Raw genomic sequence first — 18446 nt, 5'->3', positions numbered from 1 at the left:
TCCCCTAGGTCGACTCAGCCTCAAATGAGTAGCTGGTGCGTTGTGTAAACATCGCCAAATGCGGTCGTGCGTGGTGTCGTTGATCCACTCCCTCGTGTGCCTTCACAGGTGCTCGCTAACAGCACTTGCCCCAATAGTCTGTTCAGGCTACACGGGGGATCTTTGTGGGTTGGAGGGATCGGATTGTGTGTGTGGGGGCTGGAGAGAGAGAGGTAGGGGTGGCATTGTGTGTGTGAGTGTGCACGCACTGGGTGGGGAGGGTGACAGTGTGTGGGTGGTGGGTGTGTGAATGTGCTGTGGGGTGGTGGGTGTGTGAATGCATGTGCTGTGTGTGTGGGTGTATGGGTGGAGCTGCGTGCGTGCGTGTGTGTACCCTGGTGAGTGTTGAGCAGTGGCTGTGGTTTTTTGGTGTGGGAAGGCGGGTAAGCCGTGTGTGCGTGCACTGTGTGGGTGGAGAGAGGAGTGGCGTGGTGTCTGCTTGGCCAATACAGTGCACAGAGCAACTGGGCTGGGTGAGCAGTGTGTGTGTGTGGGGAGGCTCTCTCTGTAACTGTGCCGTGTGAGTTGAGTGAGTGTGGTGTTGTCGTCAAATGTGCGCTGGTTTGGAAGGCGTCACAGGTCAGCTCTTGCCTTTTCGCTCTCTCTCTCGCTCTCCCAGCCAGAGCCACAGACAAGCCCGGGGTGAAACAAAGACGAGAGGAACTTGGGAGAAGCCGGTGGGCCACGACATCTCCTCTATCAACGGCGCTTTTCAACAGAGGTCCTCATCATCCACATTTCGCCAGGTGACTATCTAACATTCTGCATCTGCCAAGCGCAGTGTCACTTAATTCCAGGGGGGGGATACAATATATTAAAAAGGCGCTTTATATATACACACACAGTAGAAGAAACCCGACGGGGACACGAGTACTCTCTCGATCTGTGGGGGATCGGACGAGCAAGTTTTTAATTTTCTAGAGGGCACTTTTAAACTACAATTGATCATCAGCCGAGCCGCACAAAACGTGGGGCGACATCTCGTGAATTTGGCGTCTGGGTGACGGGCAGAAGCAAGTTGTCACCAACACCACCACCCACCCACCACCATCCACCACCACCACCCACAACTCCACAACCACCATTATATTATATTATAATCACGTGGGCAGCACGCGGATGAACTAGCAACGCGAAGTGTTAAAAATAATGTCCGAAAGTAACAAAATAAATAAATATCTCTATAAGCGGTGGAAGTGGGGGTGCTGCGGGTTTTTTTGTTGTTTTTACACGCGACGTGAAGAACCACGCAGAGGCGGGATGTGGGTGGGTGGGGTGGGGGGGTGGGGGTAGGGTGGGGGGTGTGGGTAGGGTGGGGGTGTGGGTGGGTATTGTGGGGGGTGTGGGTGGGTCGGGTGGATAGGGTGGGGGTGTGGGTGGATAGGGTGGGGGTGTGGGTGGGTAGGGTGGGGGGTGTGGGTGGTAAGGGTGGGGGGTGAGGGTGGATAGGGTGGGGGGTGTGGGTAGGGTGGGGTGTGGGTGGATAGGGTGGGGGTGTTGGTAGGGTGTGGGGTGTGAGTGGATTTTGTGGGGGTGTGGGTGGATACAGTGAGGGTTGGGGGTAGGTAGGGCGGGCGGTCTGGGTGGGTAGGGTTGGGGTGGGTAGGGTGGGGGATGTGGGTGGGTAGGGTGGGGGGTGTGGGTGGGGGGTGTGGGTGGTAAGGGTGGGGGGTGTGGGTAGGGTGGGGGTGTGGGTGGATAGGGTGGGGGTGTTGGTAGGGTGTGGGGTGTGAGTGGATTTTGTGGGGGTGTGGGTGGATACAGTGGGGGTTGGGGGTAGGTAGGGTGGGCGGTCTGGGTGGGTAGGGTTGGGGTGGGTAGGGTGGGGGATGTGGGTGGGTAGGGTGGGGGGTGTGGGTGGTAAGGGTGGGGGGTGTGGGTGGTAAGGGTGGGGGTGTGGGTAGGGTGGGGGTGTGGGTGGATAGGGTGGGGGTGTTGGTAGGGTGTGGGGTGTGAGTGGATTTTGTGGGGGTGTGGGTGGATACAGTGGGGGTTGGGGGTAGGTAGGGCGGGCGGTCTGGGTGGGTAGGGTTGGGGTGGGTAGGGTGGGGGATGTGGGTGGGTAGGGTGGGGGGTGTGGGTGGTAAGGGTGGGGGGTGTGGGTAGGGCGTGTGTGGGTAGGGTGGGGGTGAGGGTGGATAGGGTGGGGGGTGTGGGTAGGGTGGGGGTGTGGGTGGATAGAGTGGGGGATGTGGGTAGGTAGGGTGGGGGGTCTGGGTGGTAAGGATGGGGGGTGTGGGTAGGGTGGGGGGTGTGGGTGGGTAGGGTGGGGGGTGTGGGCGGTAAGGATGGGGGGTGTGGATAGGGTGGGGGCGGTGGGGTCCGTGTGGGTGGTTGGGTGGGAGGGGTGTGGGATCCCCCCTCCCCCGTGATTGCATTTCCTAGCGCGGACAAGGCGGCGCTTACGAGACGACGCCAGCGATTGGTCCTCGCGGCTCGCGTCCTGTGAGCGCGGACCAATCGGGCGGGGCGGTTGCTTATGCGCGCTAGGTAATCAAATCACAAAATTCCCTCCCCCCACGTGGCACGGGCTCGCGTGGTGATGCGGTGATTTTACTTCAATGTTAGGGGCTAGACTCGCTAGAGAATTGACGATGATGAATCCACGAGAACGTCAGCGTTGTTGTTCACCGCAGTGTTGAGTGTTCCCCCGAACGTCACACCTAGGCCTCGGGAAGGTAAGGTTAAAGTTAAAAGGTAAAAACAACGAGCCTACCTTTACCCTACCTTTTACCTTACCACAATACAATCGCTCTACCCTACCTTTTACCCTTTAGCAGGTAAAATAAAAGGTGAAAGGTAAAAAGCAACGAGCCTATCTTTACCCTACCTTTTACCCTTACCCCATACAAATTACCCGATTACAGGGTAATTACTAGGGAACTACACATGATCAAGGTTTATAACAGGTAAATGCTAGGTTAGAGCGCTTTATTCATATAGAATACTCTAGATGATTCCAATTTTACACGCTTTCTATTAACTCACTGTTGTTGTTGTCGTTGTATCCTCAAATCTTGTAACTCAGTTTTAACCCACTTCATAATGTGGTATTGACTGCAAACTTGGTATACTTATGTCATACTGATGACAATACTATAGTCTATCATTAAAAAAATATATTTTAAAACAATCTTTTTGTATGTTATGTTTCGGCTTGGGTTTATTTGTCCACGCTCAACTGACGTCTGTAATTGGCCACGGTCCCCTTACGTTGTGGCAAGCTTCTTCCAGGAGTCGTGTAGTTCTGCCATTACTAGTACATTTCATAAAAGCGTGTTTTTAAACAGTTTTTTTGTAAGATTACTTATTAAATGGAGGCCACGGACTGCGCCACAGAGCTTTTAGCGGTAAACAAGGTACTGTATTTACCGGGTAATACTTCGCACTTCCTTTACCCTACCGGGTAATTCTTCCGAGCTACCTTTACCCTACCCTTTACCTTACCCCTTGGCATGTCGACACCTTTACCCTTTACCTTTACCCTTTTACCCGGTAAAAAGGATAAATTACCTTACCTTGCCGAGGCCTACCTGGCACCGTGGTGGTGCTGTCAATCGTCAATGAATTGCGCAATACGTACACTACTAGAATCCTGTCCCCGATGAAACCCGTGCCGTGCTTTTGTTGTTGGTGAGTTAATTCAACTAAAATCTGAAAAGTTGTGAATGGGGGACTCATCCCCCATCATCACTTCCCCGGGGGTCGTTAAAGTTAAGTACTGTTTTGTGGGAAAGTTCTCGCCAAAACGTGATTTCCACCACAGACGAGAGAGGGCCTCGTTGCCCGAATCTGGATTGCTTTTGAGGGAATTATTGCGGCACGCCACACATCATTTCGCCTTGTTTTGTTAAAACGAAAAAAGAGGGCATTTTAGGAATATTAAGTGGAATGCATTTTAAGGGGTTTTTTTTGTAATCCGATGAATTTTCCAAATCCAACTAACACGAAGCCAAAAATGCCACATAGAATCCAAGTGATAGGTTTGCTTAAGGCGTGCGTTGTGTGTCCTGTGGTCAGATGTCTGCATAATACATTGTGGGGAGTGGTAGCGTAGAGGTTACGAACCTGGCTACCCGAGTTCCGAGACCTGCTCACGGCCAACACCGGTGACGATTATCTGAACCGGGGTGTGTAAACATCGCCACTGGGGAGACAAAGGCGGCCAGGCGTGGTATTGGCCACACACCCCTCGTGTGCTGTGTTGGTCTTTATAGGTGCTCGCAAACAGCACTTGCCCCAACAGTCTGTTCAGGCTATATGGGGGATCGTTGTCTTTTTTTCATAATGCAAAAAGACACCAATAAGCCTAAGCTCATGTATACTATAATCATATCAGGGGAAATAATTGCGGGCTGGCTTCCTGCCTGGATTCCTGTCTGCCTGGCACTCCTGTGATTGTTTAATCGTGACATCACCCTCCACCCAGCCGTGGATTGTGCAATATATGCTGTAACACCAGATCATATACATTAAACAAAAGTTTGGTTGGCGGGAGACAGGGACCGACGCACATATACGGATTGATGGTCACGTCCCATGGACGTAAGGTCTCTTAGTTTAAAACTACTTTTTTTCTCTGGCAAATATGTCGCTCAATACAGCAGTGTCAATAGGCTAATTCCCAATGGCAGGCACTGCCTATACTGTATTGGTAACAGAGATCCTACGTAATTATTTCTCCATTGACACAAATGTGACGTGAATTAAATAATTTTCAGCCCCTTGTCAATCCACTGCTGGATGAAAGTGGTTCCACTCCATGCTCATCACGGGGATTTTGACCACACTTCACTACGCTGGTCTGTGGGTAGCCGTAATACAGTTCAGATCATCAGGTTCATAGAGCAGTGCTCTAATCACTGTGCCACTACTCTACCCACAGTTAATGTACCAGAACAAGAGATCATATTTGTTGTCGTTGCTATGCCAATTATATTATATTGGCCTATTGACATTCCAGGTATGAGGCATTCCAGTTCAAAACAGAGGCTTAATTGATCCTCTTCGAGGAAATTCAATCCAGGGGTGATTATTAGCTTGGATTGTTAAATATTTCAGTAGATGTTCTGTTTGCATCATGTCACCTGCACTTTTTCAAAGGTTGACACATCTATGTGAGGGAATGGTGGTATAGTGGTTTTTACAATGTGCCTCTATCCTAGTAACCTAAGTTTAAATTCTGGCTATGAACTTAAGAATCTTACCTCACCTTAAATCAGTACCTGGTGCAGTGTGCTCTGGGGATCATGGTGACTGTGTGGTACTGGCCATTTCACTGCCCCATATGCAAACCAAACCAGTAGGCATGTAGCAATTCACTGCAGTTATTAATTCAATTGTATCATTTCATGATCATGATGTGATTAAAGATGTGTAACATTTTTGCCTAGTATCTTGTTTATTGTTTTTTTCCTTATATTTCATGGATGCAGTTTTGTTCACTATATTACGTGAATATGACATTTGAATATCACTTTTGTTTAACTTCCATAAATTTGTAGTGACTAACTCGGAGACAGTAAGACTTGGAGGCACTTATTTTACTTAACAAGCACCATCGGGATAATCCACACCCTACGTGGGTACACACTATTACTGTTGCTAGCCTGTGCACAACGCTAGCCGTCTAACACCGACGGCGCTGAACAGAGACGGTCAACGACTAGCAGCGCAATGTCGAGTGAAGACAACAGCGACGATGGCGACGAGACGACAGCAACGATGGCGATGACGAGATGGTAGCGACGATCTTGAACAGCACGACGGGGATGCCACTTCCAGCCGCAGCCACGAGGTCTCTCACAGGGGGCCCCTCTTATACTCTCAGCGTGGCCTCGCTCAGTCCCGGCCACGCCCCCTCTCTGGAACATTCTAGCGGGTTTCCGAGGCTTTCCGATAGGCCCCCCTCTGTGACCTTTTCCATAGATGTCCCTCTCTCGTGTCTATCGTGGCTGCTGACGTGGGTACTTCCATACACCGCAGTTACCCTTTTTCACCAGCAGCCAGCGCTATGCCACTACACATTGTAAACTATCTATTTTGACATGCACTGTTTAATTTGATGCACGCATCACGGGCATAAGCGTACATTTTAAGCGATTAATTAATCATTACGTGCTTATAGATCATAATCGGTGCTCGCATGATGTGTGTCATTGTGCCATGGAGGCAGACGGTGTTGCTTGTAAATAGGAGAGGGGTCAGACGCTGTCATGGAGGAGCTGAAACCCCAGCCTCGCACGCTGGGCGAACTGCAGCTTTTCCGCGTGCTGCAGCGCGCCAACCTCCTCTCCTACTACCAGACCTTCGTGGAGCAGGGCGGGGATGATGTTCACCAGCTGTGTGACGCCGAGCAGGTGCTCCACCCACGCTACCCCGCTCACCAGTTCCTCCTGTAGGTCCCAAAGTGGCGAGGGGGCTCCACGTCTTTATTTTAGGCACCCAACAACTACCCTCCCAAACTAATTATAGTCGTACATTTACACCGGAAAGTTGAACTAAAGCGAGGCTTTTTCTGGGAAGTTTATTTCGAACATTTGTCGAATTCCTTTTTGAGAAAGTGAGAGTGCCCAAAGAAAATGAGTGAATACATGTGATAATGCTTGATCATTGGCACATAGATTGGTAACCTACTCGCTGTTTTTCCATCGACTAGTCACCTTGTGACCCTGCAGGTTGGATATCTATTGTTTGTGATATACTAATGCCACTTTCAAAATGCTAGATTACAGAAATGTAATAATGAATGACTGCATTTCTTAAGCTCCCAAGCGCTTTTAATAGAAACTAAAAAGTCAGGGAGTCTCCATTTTCATACGAGCACTGGGAAGTGCCTAACTAATTTCACCGCTTTGAACCATTATTGGAAATAGTCACCAGTCATTGAGTATTTAGCATTAGGCTCAACTAGTGTTATATTAAGACTGTCTTTATATTGTGATGACACTCTTCATGGTGCGTGGGTGTGTTTGGATGTGCAGGAAGAGTTTCTGGAGATCATGGCACTGGTAGGCATGGCCAGCAAACCCCTGCATGTGCGCCGTCTGCAGAAGGCCTTGCAGGAGTGGGTGCACAACCCTTCTGTATTCAGTCAGGTTCTACCAGCGTTTGCTTGTGCCAGCATCCCCATCTCCAAGATCTCCAACCTCACAACTGCCACTGCCACTGAAGCCCTGAATCTTGGCCCGACCTTTGGCCCGAAGCAGGCCACGATTGGCTCCGCCAGTGCAGGAGCGAGCATGCGTGTTGTTGGAGAAAATAACAAAAGCGTTTCCAGCACCACCACCACCACCACTGGCAAGCAACAGCTGGCACCAAATCCTGGCGTCACAGCGATGGGCATGGCATCAAGCAATGCCAAACAGTGCCTACCTTCCGTCTCCGGCTCTGTGTCGTGCACCGTGAGAAACACGCCAGCATCTGTCACAAGCAATGCTTGCAGGATCAACAACAGCAACAACAGCAGCAGCAGCAGCAGTAGTCTCGGGATCATTACTAGCACTATTGCCAATACTGGTTGTGGCAGTGGTAGCAATGGAGGTGGTACTAGTTTTGGCAGAGAAAATGGACTGACACATGGCTCCATGAGGGCAGCTTGGCCGGGGGACGTTGCCGACACAGGCGTATGCGGTGTTGGCGGGGGGAACGTCGCGGGCGCCATGGATGACGGGACGTTGTCGGCCGGTTCCTCGGGCGACGGGGATGGCCCAGGCGGGGAGCTGGATCCTGAGACGCGCCGCATCATCACGGAGTGTTCCGCCCAGGCGCTGGGGCCCACTCACCGGCCGCTGGAACGAGCCGAGGTGCAGGAGGTGCTGCGCACCAACAAGAAGATGGCCGCCCACATGGGGCACATCTTTGAGATGGACGAGGGTGACGAGAGGCGCGAGGACGAGATCCGCAAGTTCAGCGCCATCTATGGCCGCTTTGACTCGCGCCGTAAGGATGGCAAGCAGCTCACGCAGCATGAGGTAGATATGGATGTGTGTTGAACTTCTGTCGCACTGTATATAGCCAACCGTGCTAACCGGAGGTGCGGGGAAGGTGGACCAGCGCATCTGTTATTACACTTCGATCCAGTGGCAAACCTTGCCCCTTAAGGTAGGACATTCATTTGACGTAAACTGACAAAAGATTACACTATTCTACAGTGCTTGGCATCACGGTATGGTACTGGAATTGTAATTTGTGTTTGCAACGAACACAAAAACTGCATTCAGTGCATCTACATTACATATAGAATAACATGGATTCATAATTGGTGTGTGTGATGGTGTATAATTAATTTTTACATGATCAGAAGTGTATTCGTTGTCAATGCAGGATCAGGTGTACAATGATGGAAGAGCACTTAATGTAATAACTTGATTTCATGAAGCGTCATTCGTGCAAATCGCATCTCTAAACGCTTAATATTATGACCCACACAAACATCTTAAAATCCAAGAAATTAACAGCGTAAAAAAGGTATGAGAACACAGCAGGCTGTGACCAATCACGAGAAGAGACCAATATGTTATTGTTTCTACATGCGGCAATAAAATGATGAGATCATGTGACTATTCTAAATCCTACCATCTGATTGACTAATATGTCTCTTGCATTGTATGTAAGTTGAACTTCTTGCGCACTGTACATAGCCAACCATGCTAATCGGACCTGCGGGGGAAGGACTAAACTAAACACATAAAGCAGTTCTAAAGAAATGAGTTTTCAATCTAGATTATTTAAAAGTGCATAGCTCAAGTGGCTTTCTAATATCGGAAGGAAGAGCGTTCCAGACGGCCGCAGAAGCTCATCTGAAAGCACGTAATGCAGTGACCCCCTTTGATCGTGGAATGGTGGTGCAGCCGTTGAATTACTCTACGAACCTGGCGACCGTAAGTTTTATTCCTTTTCACGGCTAACATCAGTGGGCGAATAATATCTGTTCTAGATTTGAAGCTTCCGTGACTGCAAGGATTCATACTATTAGGTTTTTTTCGGTAAAGTCACGTAGGTAAAAAAAATAATATATATAATTATTTTATTTCTATTATTTTTTACCTACGTGACTTTACTGACAAAATCTAAGAGTATGAATAACACTGGTCAACAAAAAAAAATTCTGGCCTGGACTTTTGCAGCTGTTTTAGACGAATTTCAGGGTGCTGATTCCAAATCTAATCTAAGATTTGCTCTATCACATCTCATTTTTATGCTATCAGCATACCCCATTTTCATTGATTTTACCCAAAATTAACTCTGTCACTTATGATTGCAAGTTGTTGCGAGTTAGTGACTGCTTTAGTGTCAAAATATGGTGCTGTATTTTTAGGATAGTGTTTATAATATAATTTTATGTAGATATCCACATTTATTTAATATTTTTCTTCTGCAGTTTTTATTGAAAATGCAATATTTTATATCTCAAAAACCTGATGTGATAGACAAAAACTGATGCCATATTTGGAATCAGCTCCCCAAAATTACCTTTAAACCGTTGGAATATCTTATGCCAGAAAAAGTGTGTTGACCAGTGTAATTGCAGATCCGGTCCTGGCCGCACCCCCTTCAACCCACACTGACCAACGTGGTGAAGTATGATTAAATGACCCCATCACTGACATGGCATAAGTCTTCATCGAGCAGTGTATTGACAAAGAATCTGTAGTACCTAATGTATCAAGGGGGGAGTGTTCTACAATGCTATTGTGCTGCAGTGTTTTAACATTTGCAATTAACGGAATCGTAAGCGCAACTGTGCAAATTTTCAATGAAAATTAATTTCAATTATTAATTCAGGACAATCTGCCATGCCACATTGAGATTGATTGCTTCGGAGTGCACTGCACATGGCCACCATGTTCAGCATTTTCCCCTCCATCATTGATGTTGTCACACGACATCGTCTTGAAGTGGAGAAAACATCTGTCGTTTGCAGCTTGATTGCATGTAAAGTACTTGCAAATATTTGAGTGTTTGTGTTCTTTTTTTAAAATGATATTTTCTTCAGGTTTCCCCTGAAAATAACTCTGCTGTATCGTAATGGGATCCTGCCTCGTCAAATAAATACTTCAGAAATGTCTGCTTCTTGTTTCAGCTTTCAACTAATTACTTTCTTGAAATGTTTCTTTTGAGAATTTGATATTTAAGTTCATAATTTGTCAATGTCAATGTTTTAGGTTTCGCATTTTTAAATGTCATCTAATACATCCCAATGTGTTATAACGTAGAGAAATAACTGGAAACCCCGTTCTTATTACTTCTCCCCTTTTATAATATTAATAATAATTTACAACCCCTTTGTCAATATACTGCTGAATGCAGAAGTACCCATGCTGCGTTGGGCATAAGGACCAAAGTTCAAATATCCCTCACTGTTAGCCATGGTTAAGAATGGAACTTGAGTCACCAGGGTCATACCACAGTTCGCTTACCGTTGTCCTGTTATCTCTCATTATTCAGTGAATAGAGCCACACATTTACGTTTTGCTACTTATTCTCAAGCTCTTGTATGTTATTGGTAGCTGTACTTAAAATGTATAAAGAAACCACTGGAAATACTTAAACAACAATCACCATTTGTCCTTTCCTTATTTATTGCCATTTTACGAATATGTTAGCTTTTATAATAATAAGTGACAGTAAAGCCTTTCATGCCTTTGGCTACCCATCATTGCCAATGCAGTCTCTGAAGTTTTATTCCAAGAAATACTTGTTTTTCAAATTAAGATTTTATTAAATGAAACTTAATTCACAAATCACACACTGCATTATATTTTTTATCAATTTCTTGATTTTACAGTTGGTCCTTAACAGTGATAAATGTATGTGCGGTGGGCTTATTTGTGACGTATGTGTGCATCCATATGCGATTCAGTGTTGTGAATGGTGGCATGGTGGTTTACATCTACATTGCAATCCTGGTGACACGGTTTCAACTCCTGTCCACCTCAACGCTGGCATTGGCAATTGGTCTCGGGGGGCCTATCCTGGGTCTTGAGTTAAACGACTCCTGACCAAGTACCTCTAAAGAAGAGCTCCTATTATCCATGGGTAATGTGGATAATTAACAATGTTATTTGTGAATTTACTACAAGGGGAAAAAAAGTGGATAATGAGATAATGGGAACAATGTGAAAGTAGATAATGAGTTTTCACGGACCTTATAAGTACCACAGATAATAGGAGTCACGAATAATTGGGATGCCGTTATGAGGAGTTCTTCTTGAGTATGGTTTATGAGTAATAAAGGAGATCCTAGATTTGATACAGCAATTTTGTTGTGACGGTTCCACCTGAAGACGGAAGCTTGTGTTGCCTCCGAAACGTCGTGTTGAATTTTTTTTTACCTACGTGACTTTACCGAAAAAACCAAAGTAATAAAGGAGACAAAAGTTGGCCAGGTGTGTGTGTGCCATTCTAACACTAATAGATGCTCTCATCTACACGCTCTGATGGTCTGAATGATGGGATGCTGTGTGTTCTGTGTGCCATGGGCAGTTGAGTGTGAACGAAGCTGCATGCCAGCTGTGTCTGCTGGACATGTCGCTGCTTACGCGCCGGGATGAGCTCTTCCCGCTTGCTCGTCAGGTTGTGCGCGAGTCCGGATACAAGTACAGCCAACGCTACTCCAGGTACTCAAACTCCAGACACACATTTATCAACACATTTACACAATTACTAGAACGCACACACAGATGTGTGCATGCACACATGCCCACATAGAAACACAAAGATCCCCCCTAAAGCCTTAAGAGACTATTGGGGCAGGTGCTTTTAGCGAGCACCTATGAAGGCCAGCACTGTGATAGGGGTTGGATGGCCAACACCATGCCCCCCGTCGCCTTTGTCCCACTACTGCCAATGTTTAAACACTGAACCAGGTACTCATTTGAAGCTGAGTCGACCTAGGAGAGGCCCAAGACCGGTTCAGATAATTGTCACTGGTTTGGCCGTGAGCGAGAATTGAACTCGGGTCGCCGGGTTCGTAGTGCAGCGAGGTAACCGCTACACGACCGTTCCACTCCATTGTGTATGACCACATACCAATACTCGCCATTCTCCACGAAGTGACGGTGACGTCACCACGGCACCTGTGCCAGACCATAATGATATGTGCAGACTCGTCACCTGATGGCGCTGCTTTGCTCTTCCGCTGTATGCGTATGTCCAACAGTGTGCAGTTGCGCCTCGATCGAAAGGATTTCTTTCGCAATGCTCTGTACACTTTTTTGTACATTTTCTTCAAATTTAGAAAATCTTTCACCTTTTGCTATGTGCGAGAAGGGGAAATGTGATGCACATGCAGAAAAGTACCTAAGGGTGTTCAAATGAAAGTGTTTTTACTGAATAAATGTTCGTAAAAGTTACGTTAAGCTACAATCAATGTTTGTGAGGGTTAATTTCACTAATTTTAGTGGTCAGTTTTGGCATTTTTATGGTATGTAATGGGTTTCCTGGAACGGATCCCAATGTATGACATTGCGCCCTCTGGGACACGAGGTTTCGACTTACGACGGCTCAACTTCCGTTTATTCGGGACCCCGGGGTCCCGCCATGAGGTTGATATCCCCAAAAAATACATTTGTCCTGTTCCAACAGCCCAAGGCTTACACAACAAGCTCCATCTGTTTGAATGTGAACCTATCCTGAGCCACTTCTATGGCAGTGGCAACTATGCATGCTTGTAATCCAGAAGTGTGGCGGTGAGGATTGGTCGATCACACAAATGTGGTGAAACTCCCTCCCCGTGGGCGTCGAGGTGCCTGGGTCGCCAGGAGAGGGCGGTACAGCAAATGTGGACTAATCTCCATCTGTCCCATCTGTACAGGATAGTGTTGCCCCCTCCAGGTGTTCTGGTTTCTCTCCACATGCATGAACGGTCATAACTTGGCTAAATACATCTTCGTATATCTGTAGAGTCGTGCTTCTTGATGCCCTGTGGGATTGTAGACTCCGACGGAGACCAGGGTTGAACATTCAGGGCTGCTTGCCGTTAATTCACGCCAACATCCGCACTCTCAGTTCCGTTGCCGGCACTCACTACTCCCTGTCCCTTAGCCCTCTCTTCCGACTCCCTCGACCTTCGTCCAAGCTACCTCGTACTCTTCCACCCGTTGCCTCAGGAGCCTTTCTACCTGCTACCTGGCTCCTCTCTCTCTCTCCCTGGCCCTTCTTTGTCTCTCACCCCTCTCCCTCCGTCCAGGTTCCCCTTTTATCCCCTTAGCCCGGGCTCCTCCCTTTTACCTGGCTATATCCTCCTTCTACCTGGCTCCCCCCCACTAGCAGACGTCTCACTTTCTCTACTTACCCCCCTTTTACCTGGCTCCCCCACTAGCAGACGTCTCACTCTGTCTACTTACCCTCCTCTCTCACCCTTCTGGCACTCCCCTTTCTGCTTGGACCCCTTCCCGCGGTTGCTCATCGTTGGGTCCCCGCAGTGTTCCTCTACATATGCACTGCTGTGTTTGTGGATTGTGCAGCATTGTGTGATGCAGTTGCATAAATGACACAACTCAAACTAAATATTATCACAAGGTTGACTCTGCCTCAATGAGTACTACGTGCATTGTGGCATCATCAACAATCTGGGAGTGAAAGCTGTGGGCCTACTAACACAGGCTTTGCCTGCCCACTGTCTTCTTTGTCTCCCTGGCAATGTCCATTCAATCGTGCTTGCTTGTGCTTGTGCCCGTTCAGCCGGGTCCGCCCAGTGGAAGGCCCAGTCTGCAAGAGGCCTCGCATAGAAGGGGGGGTCATACCTGCCTCATGCCGAGAGACTGCGACCTCCCGCACCCTGCAGGCTCAAATCACAAAGCTCAAGAGACAGGTGTGTGTGTGCTTGTGTGTGAGCCCACGTGGCTTGCCTTGCCAAGATAATGCACGTTCCCAAATATATTTAAACTTGTCGGCACCACCTTTCATGGCGAAACATAGCTAAGTTGTTTTAAAGGTCCATAGGCAGTGATGATATTGAGATGTAACGACAATTGCACATGTTATCACATGTGAATGTATTTTTTTAGCTGTGTAAAGACATTTGTTTAACGTAAGTTTTGCCATCCCAGGTGGTACCAGCTTGTGCCCTGGCCAATATGGATGCATTATTTTATTTTGTTTCTATTAATTTTATTTTTTACCTACGTGACTTTACCGAAAAAACCTAAGAGTATGGATGCATTTGTTGAACACTTGGCAAGTTTTTTTCATCCACATTCATATATGTTCGCTCGACAGCAAACTTACACTTGTGTTTGATTTCTTTTGGATTAACGTGTGGTGTAACCTCCTGCACTTTGAAGCCATATGGCCACAGGGGAGGAGGAGACCAATGGGGGGAGGAGTGGGAGAGGAGACCGCATGCCTCCTGTGTGCAGGACCGCATGGTGGAGGTGCAGGAGGCCCTCAGAGCCATCCCACTCAAGCAGGACGGTCTGAAGCAGCGCATGCACGAAGCCCAGGACAAGCAGGACCTGAGTTCTGCACACAGCTTTCAGGTGAGCAGCACTGTCGAGAGGGTCCACTGCCCGACCACGGAGCTCAGCTCTGTTCCATCACAGCCCAGCACTGCTGTGTTTTCACTCAAGAGGACTCCACCCCTGAGCTTGTCCTGTCCACTCGCGTAGTCTTGAGCTCCTCAACTGAGTACTCGAATCTATAAGCCAGGTATCTTATTAGCCAGTTTTTTTGCTTTGCATTTTAACACATGAGCACCAATGCTTTGGTGATACATCACGATCTGGCGGTACGGTCTGCTTTGTATTTGTCTCTACAATTATGGAACAATTGTGCTATCAATGTCACGTTATACATGAAGAATCTTCCACTTGGAACTCTCAGAGAGCAGTGCATCATCCCATGTTAGACAAAAGTGAAAATATGATATCACAATTATCCGAGAACCCATCCGTTGCCTGATACCCAAACTCGGGGTGCACACCCATTCTCAGCTTAAAATATTCTAAATTAAGTGAAATCCAAACGGTTTGGTTTTTGGCAGTCACTGCCGGTTTAATCACGTGCGGTTGCTCGGAGTTGAACTCAGGATTTTAACGTTGCCGGCTCGGTCCTCTTGAGCCACCTGGCCGCCTCAGCATTCAACTTTTAAAACCGTTTCAAAGTGTGCTGTGGCACTGCACAAACATGTGTCAATCGCTCCCCTTCGGTAGTGGTGGTTGTAGGATCCGTGAGGTTGAAAGGGGCATGTTGGGATGAGGAAACAGGCTTCTTAATAGGCGCATCCCCCAGCAAACACGCGTGTGTCTCCTCTCCCAGCTAAGTTGTAGTGTACAGACGATAGTACTGTCTGTAAACAATTCACGTTGAATTTTTCTGCAATCTTTGAACTGTAGCCTGTGTGCCTTACGTTGAGTGCATGTGTATGCACGTCTGTGTGCTCAAAAAACATGTGATTGCACCTCCACGTGCTTGTGCGCTTGTGTGTGCGCGTGCATGTGTGCAAGTGTGTGTCTGCATATCTGTGGGTGTACAGATCCTTGTGATGTGTGTAGGCATGTACATTTATGTGTATGGGGTGTGGTAGCATAACACCACACTGCTCTACCAACTCAGTAACCCAAGCTTGATTCCTGGCCAAAGCAAACATCAGTGGCAAATATCTGAATTGTGCTTGGGCCTTCCATAGGTTGACTCGGCCTTAAATGATTACCTGGTGCGGTGTGTAAATGTCAGCACAGTTAAGATAGCAGGGTGTGGTTCTGGCCACTCACCCCCTCATGCACCTTGCCAACCTTCATAGATGCTCGCTAACAGCACTTTCCCCAACAGCCTGTGTTTTTACACGGAGGGGGTGGGGTCTTTGTTCACGTGTGTGTGTGTGCGTGCATATGTTGGTGCTATAGGCGGAGTTGGAGCAGGTGACCATGGAGCAGCTGTCTCTCATCCAGGAGCAGACCGATCTCATCAAGAAGCAGCGTCGCTCCGACCGCTACTTTCAGGCGAAGGCACGCAGCCACGGCACAGCAAGCGACGACGATGGCGAAGATTACGGCGATACGGACAGCAGCGCTGACGAGATGTGCCGTGAGCTGCGCACCGGTACGGCCACACCAAAATGCGCAGGCTCACAAACACATGGCAGCAATCGCGTACACACGGGCATCCACTCACACACATGCACCAACACACTCGGTCACACAAAAGACAAAGATCCCCCTTATAGCCTTAACAGACTATTGGGGCACGTGCTGTTAGCGAGCACCTATGAAGGCAGGCACAGCACATGAGGGGGTGGATGGGCAACACCACATCCGGCCACATTTGTCTCCCCAGTGGTGATGTTTGCACATCTGATACTCATTTGAGGCTGAGTCGACCTAGGGGAGGCCCATGACTGGTTCAGATAATTGTCACTGGTGTTGGCGGTGAGCGGGAATAGAACTCGTGATCGCCGCGTTTGTAGCACAGCGCGATAACTGTTGCACTACCGCTCCCCACTCATTACACAACAACAACAACAAGTTCAAGAACCGCCATTCACCACTAAGTAAGTGGCGGTGATGTCACTACGGCACTCGTGCCAGACTATGTTCACGTTGAGGCCACGTGAAGTGTCCAACCCCCGCTGGCAGGAGGTCACGGGGCAGACCCAGGTGCCACGAGTCAACTGACTGAGATGACTGGCTGATGCACCACCTGTGCCCCCTACTGTGCCAACTTGCTGTGCTTTAGCCACCCGGCACTCCGATCGTTGTTGTGAGCGTCGCTCCTTTGCCCTCAGTTGTTGTTGGAGGGCGACTGCCTCCAACTGCCCAGTAGCGTCCTTTACGAGCCTCCTCCACAGAGGCCGATCGTGATACCACTGGTACCAATCATCGGCAAGTCCACTCAGCTCCACATCCTTGTACCACATCACTCCATCTCTTCTCTAGCCCATGCCGCGCCCATTTAGCCCCCTCGATCCGGCCAAACAAAAGCTGTTTAGGCATGCGGTGGCTGGGCATGTGGGCTACATGACCCAGCCAACGCAGCCTTGCCTGCCAGACGAGCTCACCGTTGGGACTTTGTCCAGATCTTTCAAGGAATTGCCCTCACACAATCCAGCCTGGTTAAACCCAGGATGGATCGTAGGCAGGCCAGCCTAAATGTTTCTAACCGGTGAAGATGTTCTATTAGGGCGGTCCACGTTTTGCAAGCTTAGAGAAGGGGAGGGCATGACTGTGACCGAGAAGACCTGAAGCTTCATGTGGAGCGACTGACCAGGTAGCTTCCACACAGCGTTTACGCAACCGATTAAAAGATAATGCCGCTCAACTGATTCGGAGTGAGACCTTTGCTGTCCAACTGGAGCCGGTCATGAGCACACTGCCCATGGATGGGAGTTGTGGTGGAGTGTCTGATGGTATGAAATACCCAGGCAGGTGGTTAGTTTTGATGGGGCTGATAGTAAGGGCCCACCTCTTAGTGGTACGTTCCAGGTTCAGCAGCAGCGCCTCCAACTCCTCCTCTGAGCGAGCAGCAATTACCAGATAATCAGCGTATATAACATGAATGACCAATAGGGAGCCATCCCTTGACCGCACCCGGGCATCGCTCACACACAAACAGGCACATTCATCCATATTATTGTCAGATGTTCATTATGGGGGTGGAGCAGTGATACTCTAGTTAATGCGCTATAGCACCTACCCGGTGACCAGAGTTTGATTTGTGATCATGGCTAGCATTACTAGAGCATGATATCTAAACCAGTCCTGGTCCCCCCCACCTCTTCACAACCACAACCGACCAGTGTTTTTAAGCAGGGTCACACCGTGGCCTTCATCTAGTAGTGGATTGACAAAGATACTGTAAATCATATAAAAGCATAAGAAGAAAACATTCTGCAATAGCTAAGGTATGTGGCAGGATTGGCCTGTAGGTGGCATCATGGAGTAGAAGGTGGCAAAATGTGCTTGCAAGTGGCAAGCCAAACTGTATTGATTCAGCATTTCTTCGCGCCACAAGTGCTGTAGTGACGCACGCCCGGTCTAACGCTGCATTCTGCGGAGCTTACATCTCGCCTGCACAAAACGTCACCGCGCCACGTGCGTAAGCGATGGGTTCATTCCTGCATTCCAGACGAGCCGCTGGGGTGTGGAGGGTGCGGCGGTGCGGGAGACGCCCCATCGCCGCGGCACAACGGGCCCTCTGACCCTCGTGAGCCGTCCCAGGGCCCAACCGGTGTTCAACCACCCTCGTGGAAGCACTCGCTAGCTACGGACGAGACGCGTCCGCGCACGCGCCACCAGTTGACGGAGCAACCACTCAAGCAGGAGCCCGCCTGGTCCGGTGAGTGCATCCTCTCTCGCATCTGTGCTTTCGCCACCGGTTGCACTGCATTCTGTACAGTGAACACCATCAGTCGGTGAACACTGCTTTGTAGGAAGTGGTCATCCTGTATAGAGACTGGTCCCTACTCT

At 48.6% G+C, this 18446-nt stretch overlaps 1 protein-coding gene across 7 annotated transcripts in view; it reads left to right on the top strand.

The window, feature by feature from the left end:
• The first annotated feature begins 356 nt into the window (after positions 1-356).
• The window catches only part of LOC144934162 (NGFI-A-binding protein 2-like), a 19533-nt gene continuing 1443 nt past the window's right edge, over positions 357-18446 (top strand). The window contains exons 1-9 of one of the 7 annotated variants that reach the window (XM_078859712.1): positions 357-377; positions 659-785; positions 6211-6398; positions 7023-8012; positions 11527-11660; positions 13726-13855; positions 14328-14522; positions 15888-16083; positions 18106-18315. In XM_078859712.1, the coding sequence (XP_078715838.1) occupies positions 6255-6398; positions 7023-8012; positions 11527-11660; positions 13726-13855; positions 14328-14522; positions 15888-16083; positions 18106-18315 (1999 nt within the window). In that variant the 5' untranslated portion in view covers positions 357-377; positions 659-785; positions 6211-6254. The other 6 variants (XM_078859703.1, XM_078859692.1, XM_078859720.1 and 3 more) reach the window with 6 other exon arrangements.

Source organism: Lampetra fluviatilis, chromosome 1, assembly GCF_964198595.1.
Source record: "Lampetra fluviatilis chromosome 1, kcLamFluv1.1, whole genome shotgun sequence".
NCBI lineage: Eukaryota > Metazoa > Chordata > Hyperoartia > Petromyzontiformes > Petromyzontidae > Lampetra > Lampetra fluviatilis.
Note: the sequence above shows the minus strand (reverse complement) of the source record. Positions and strands in the feature narration are given on the sequence as shown.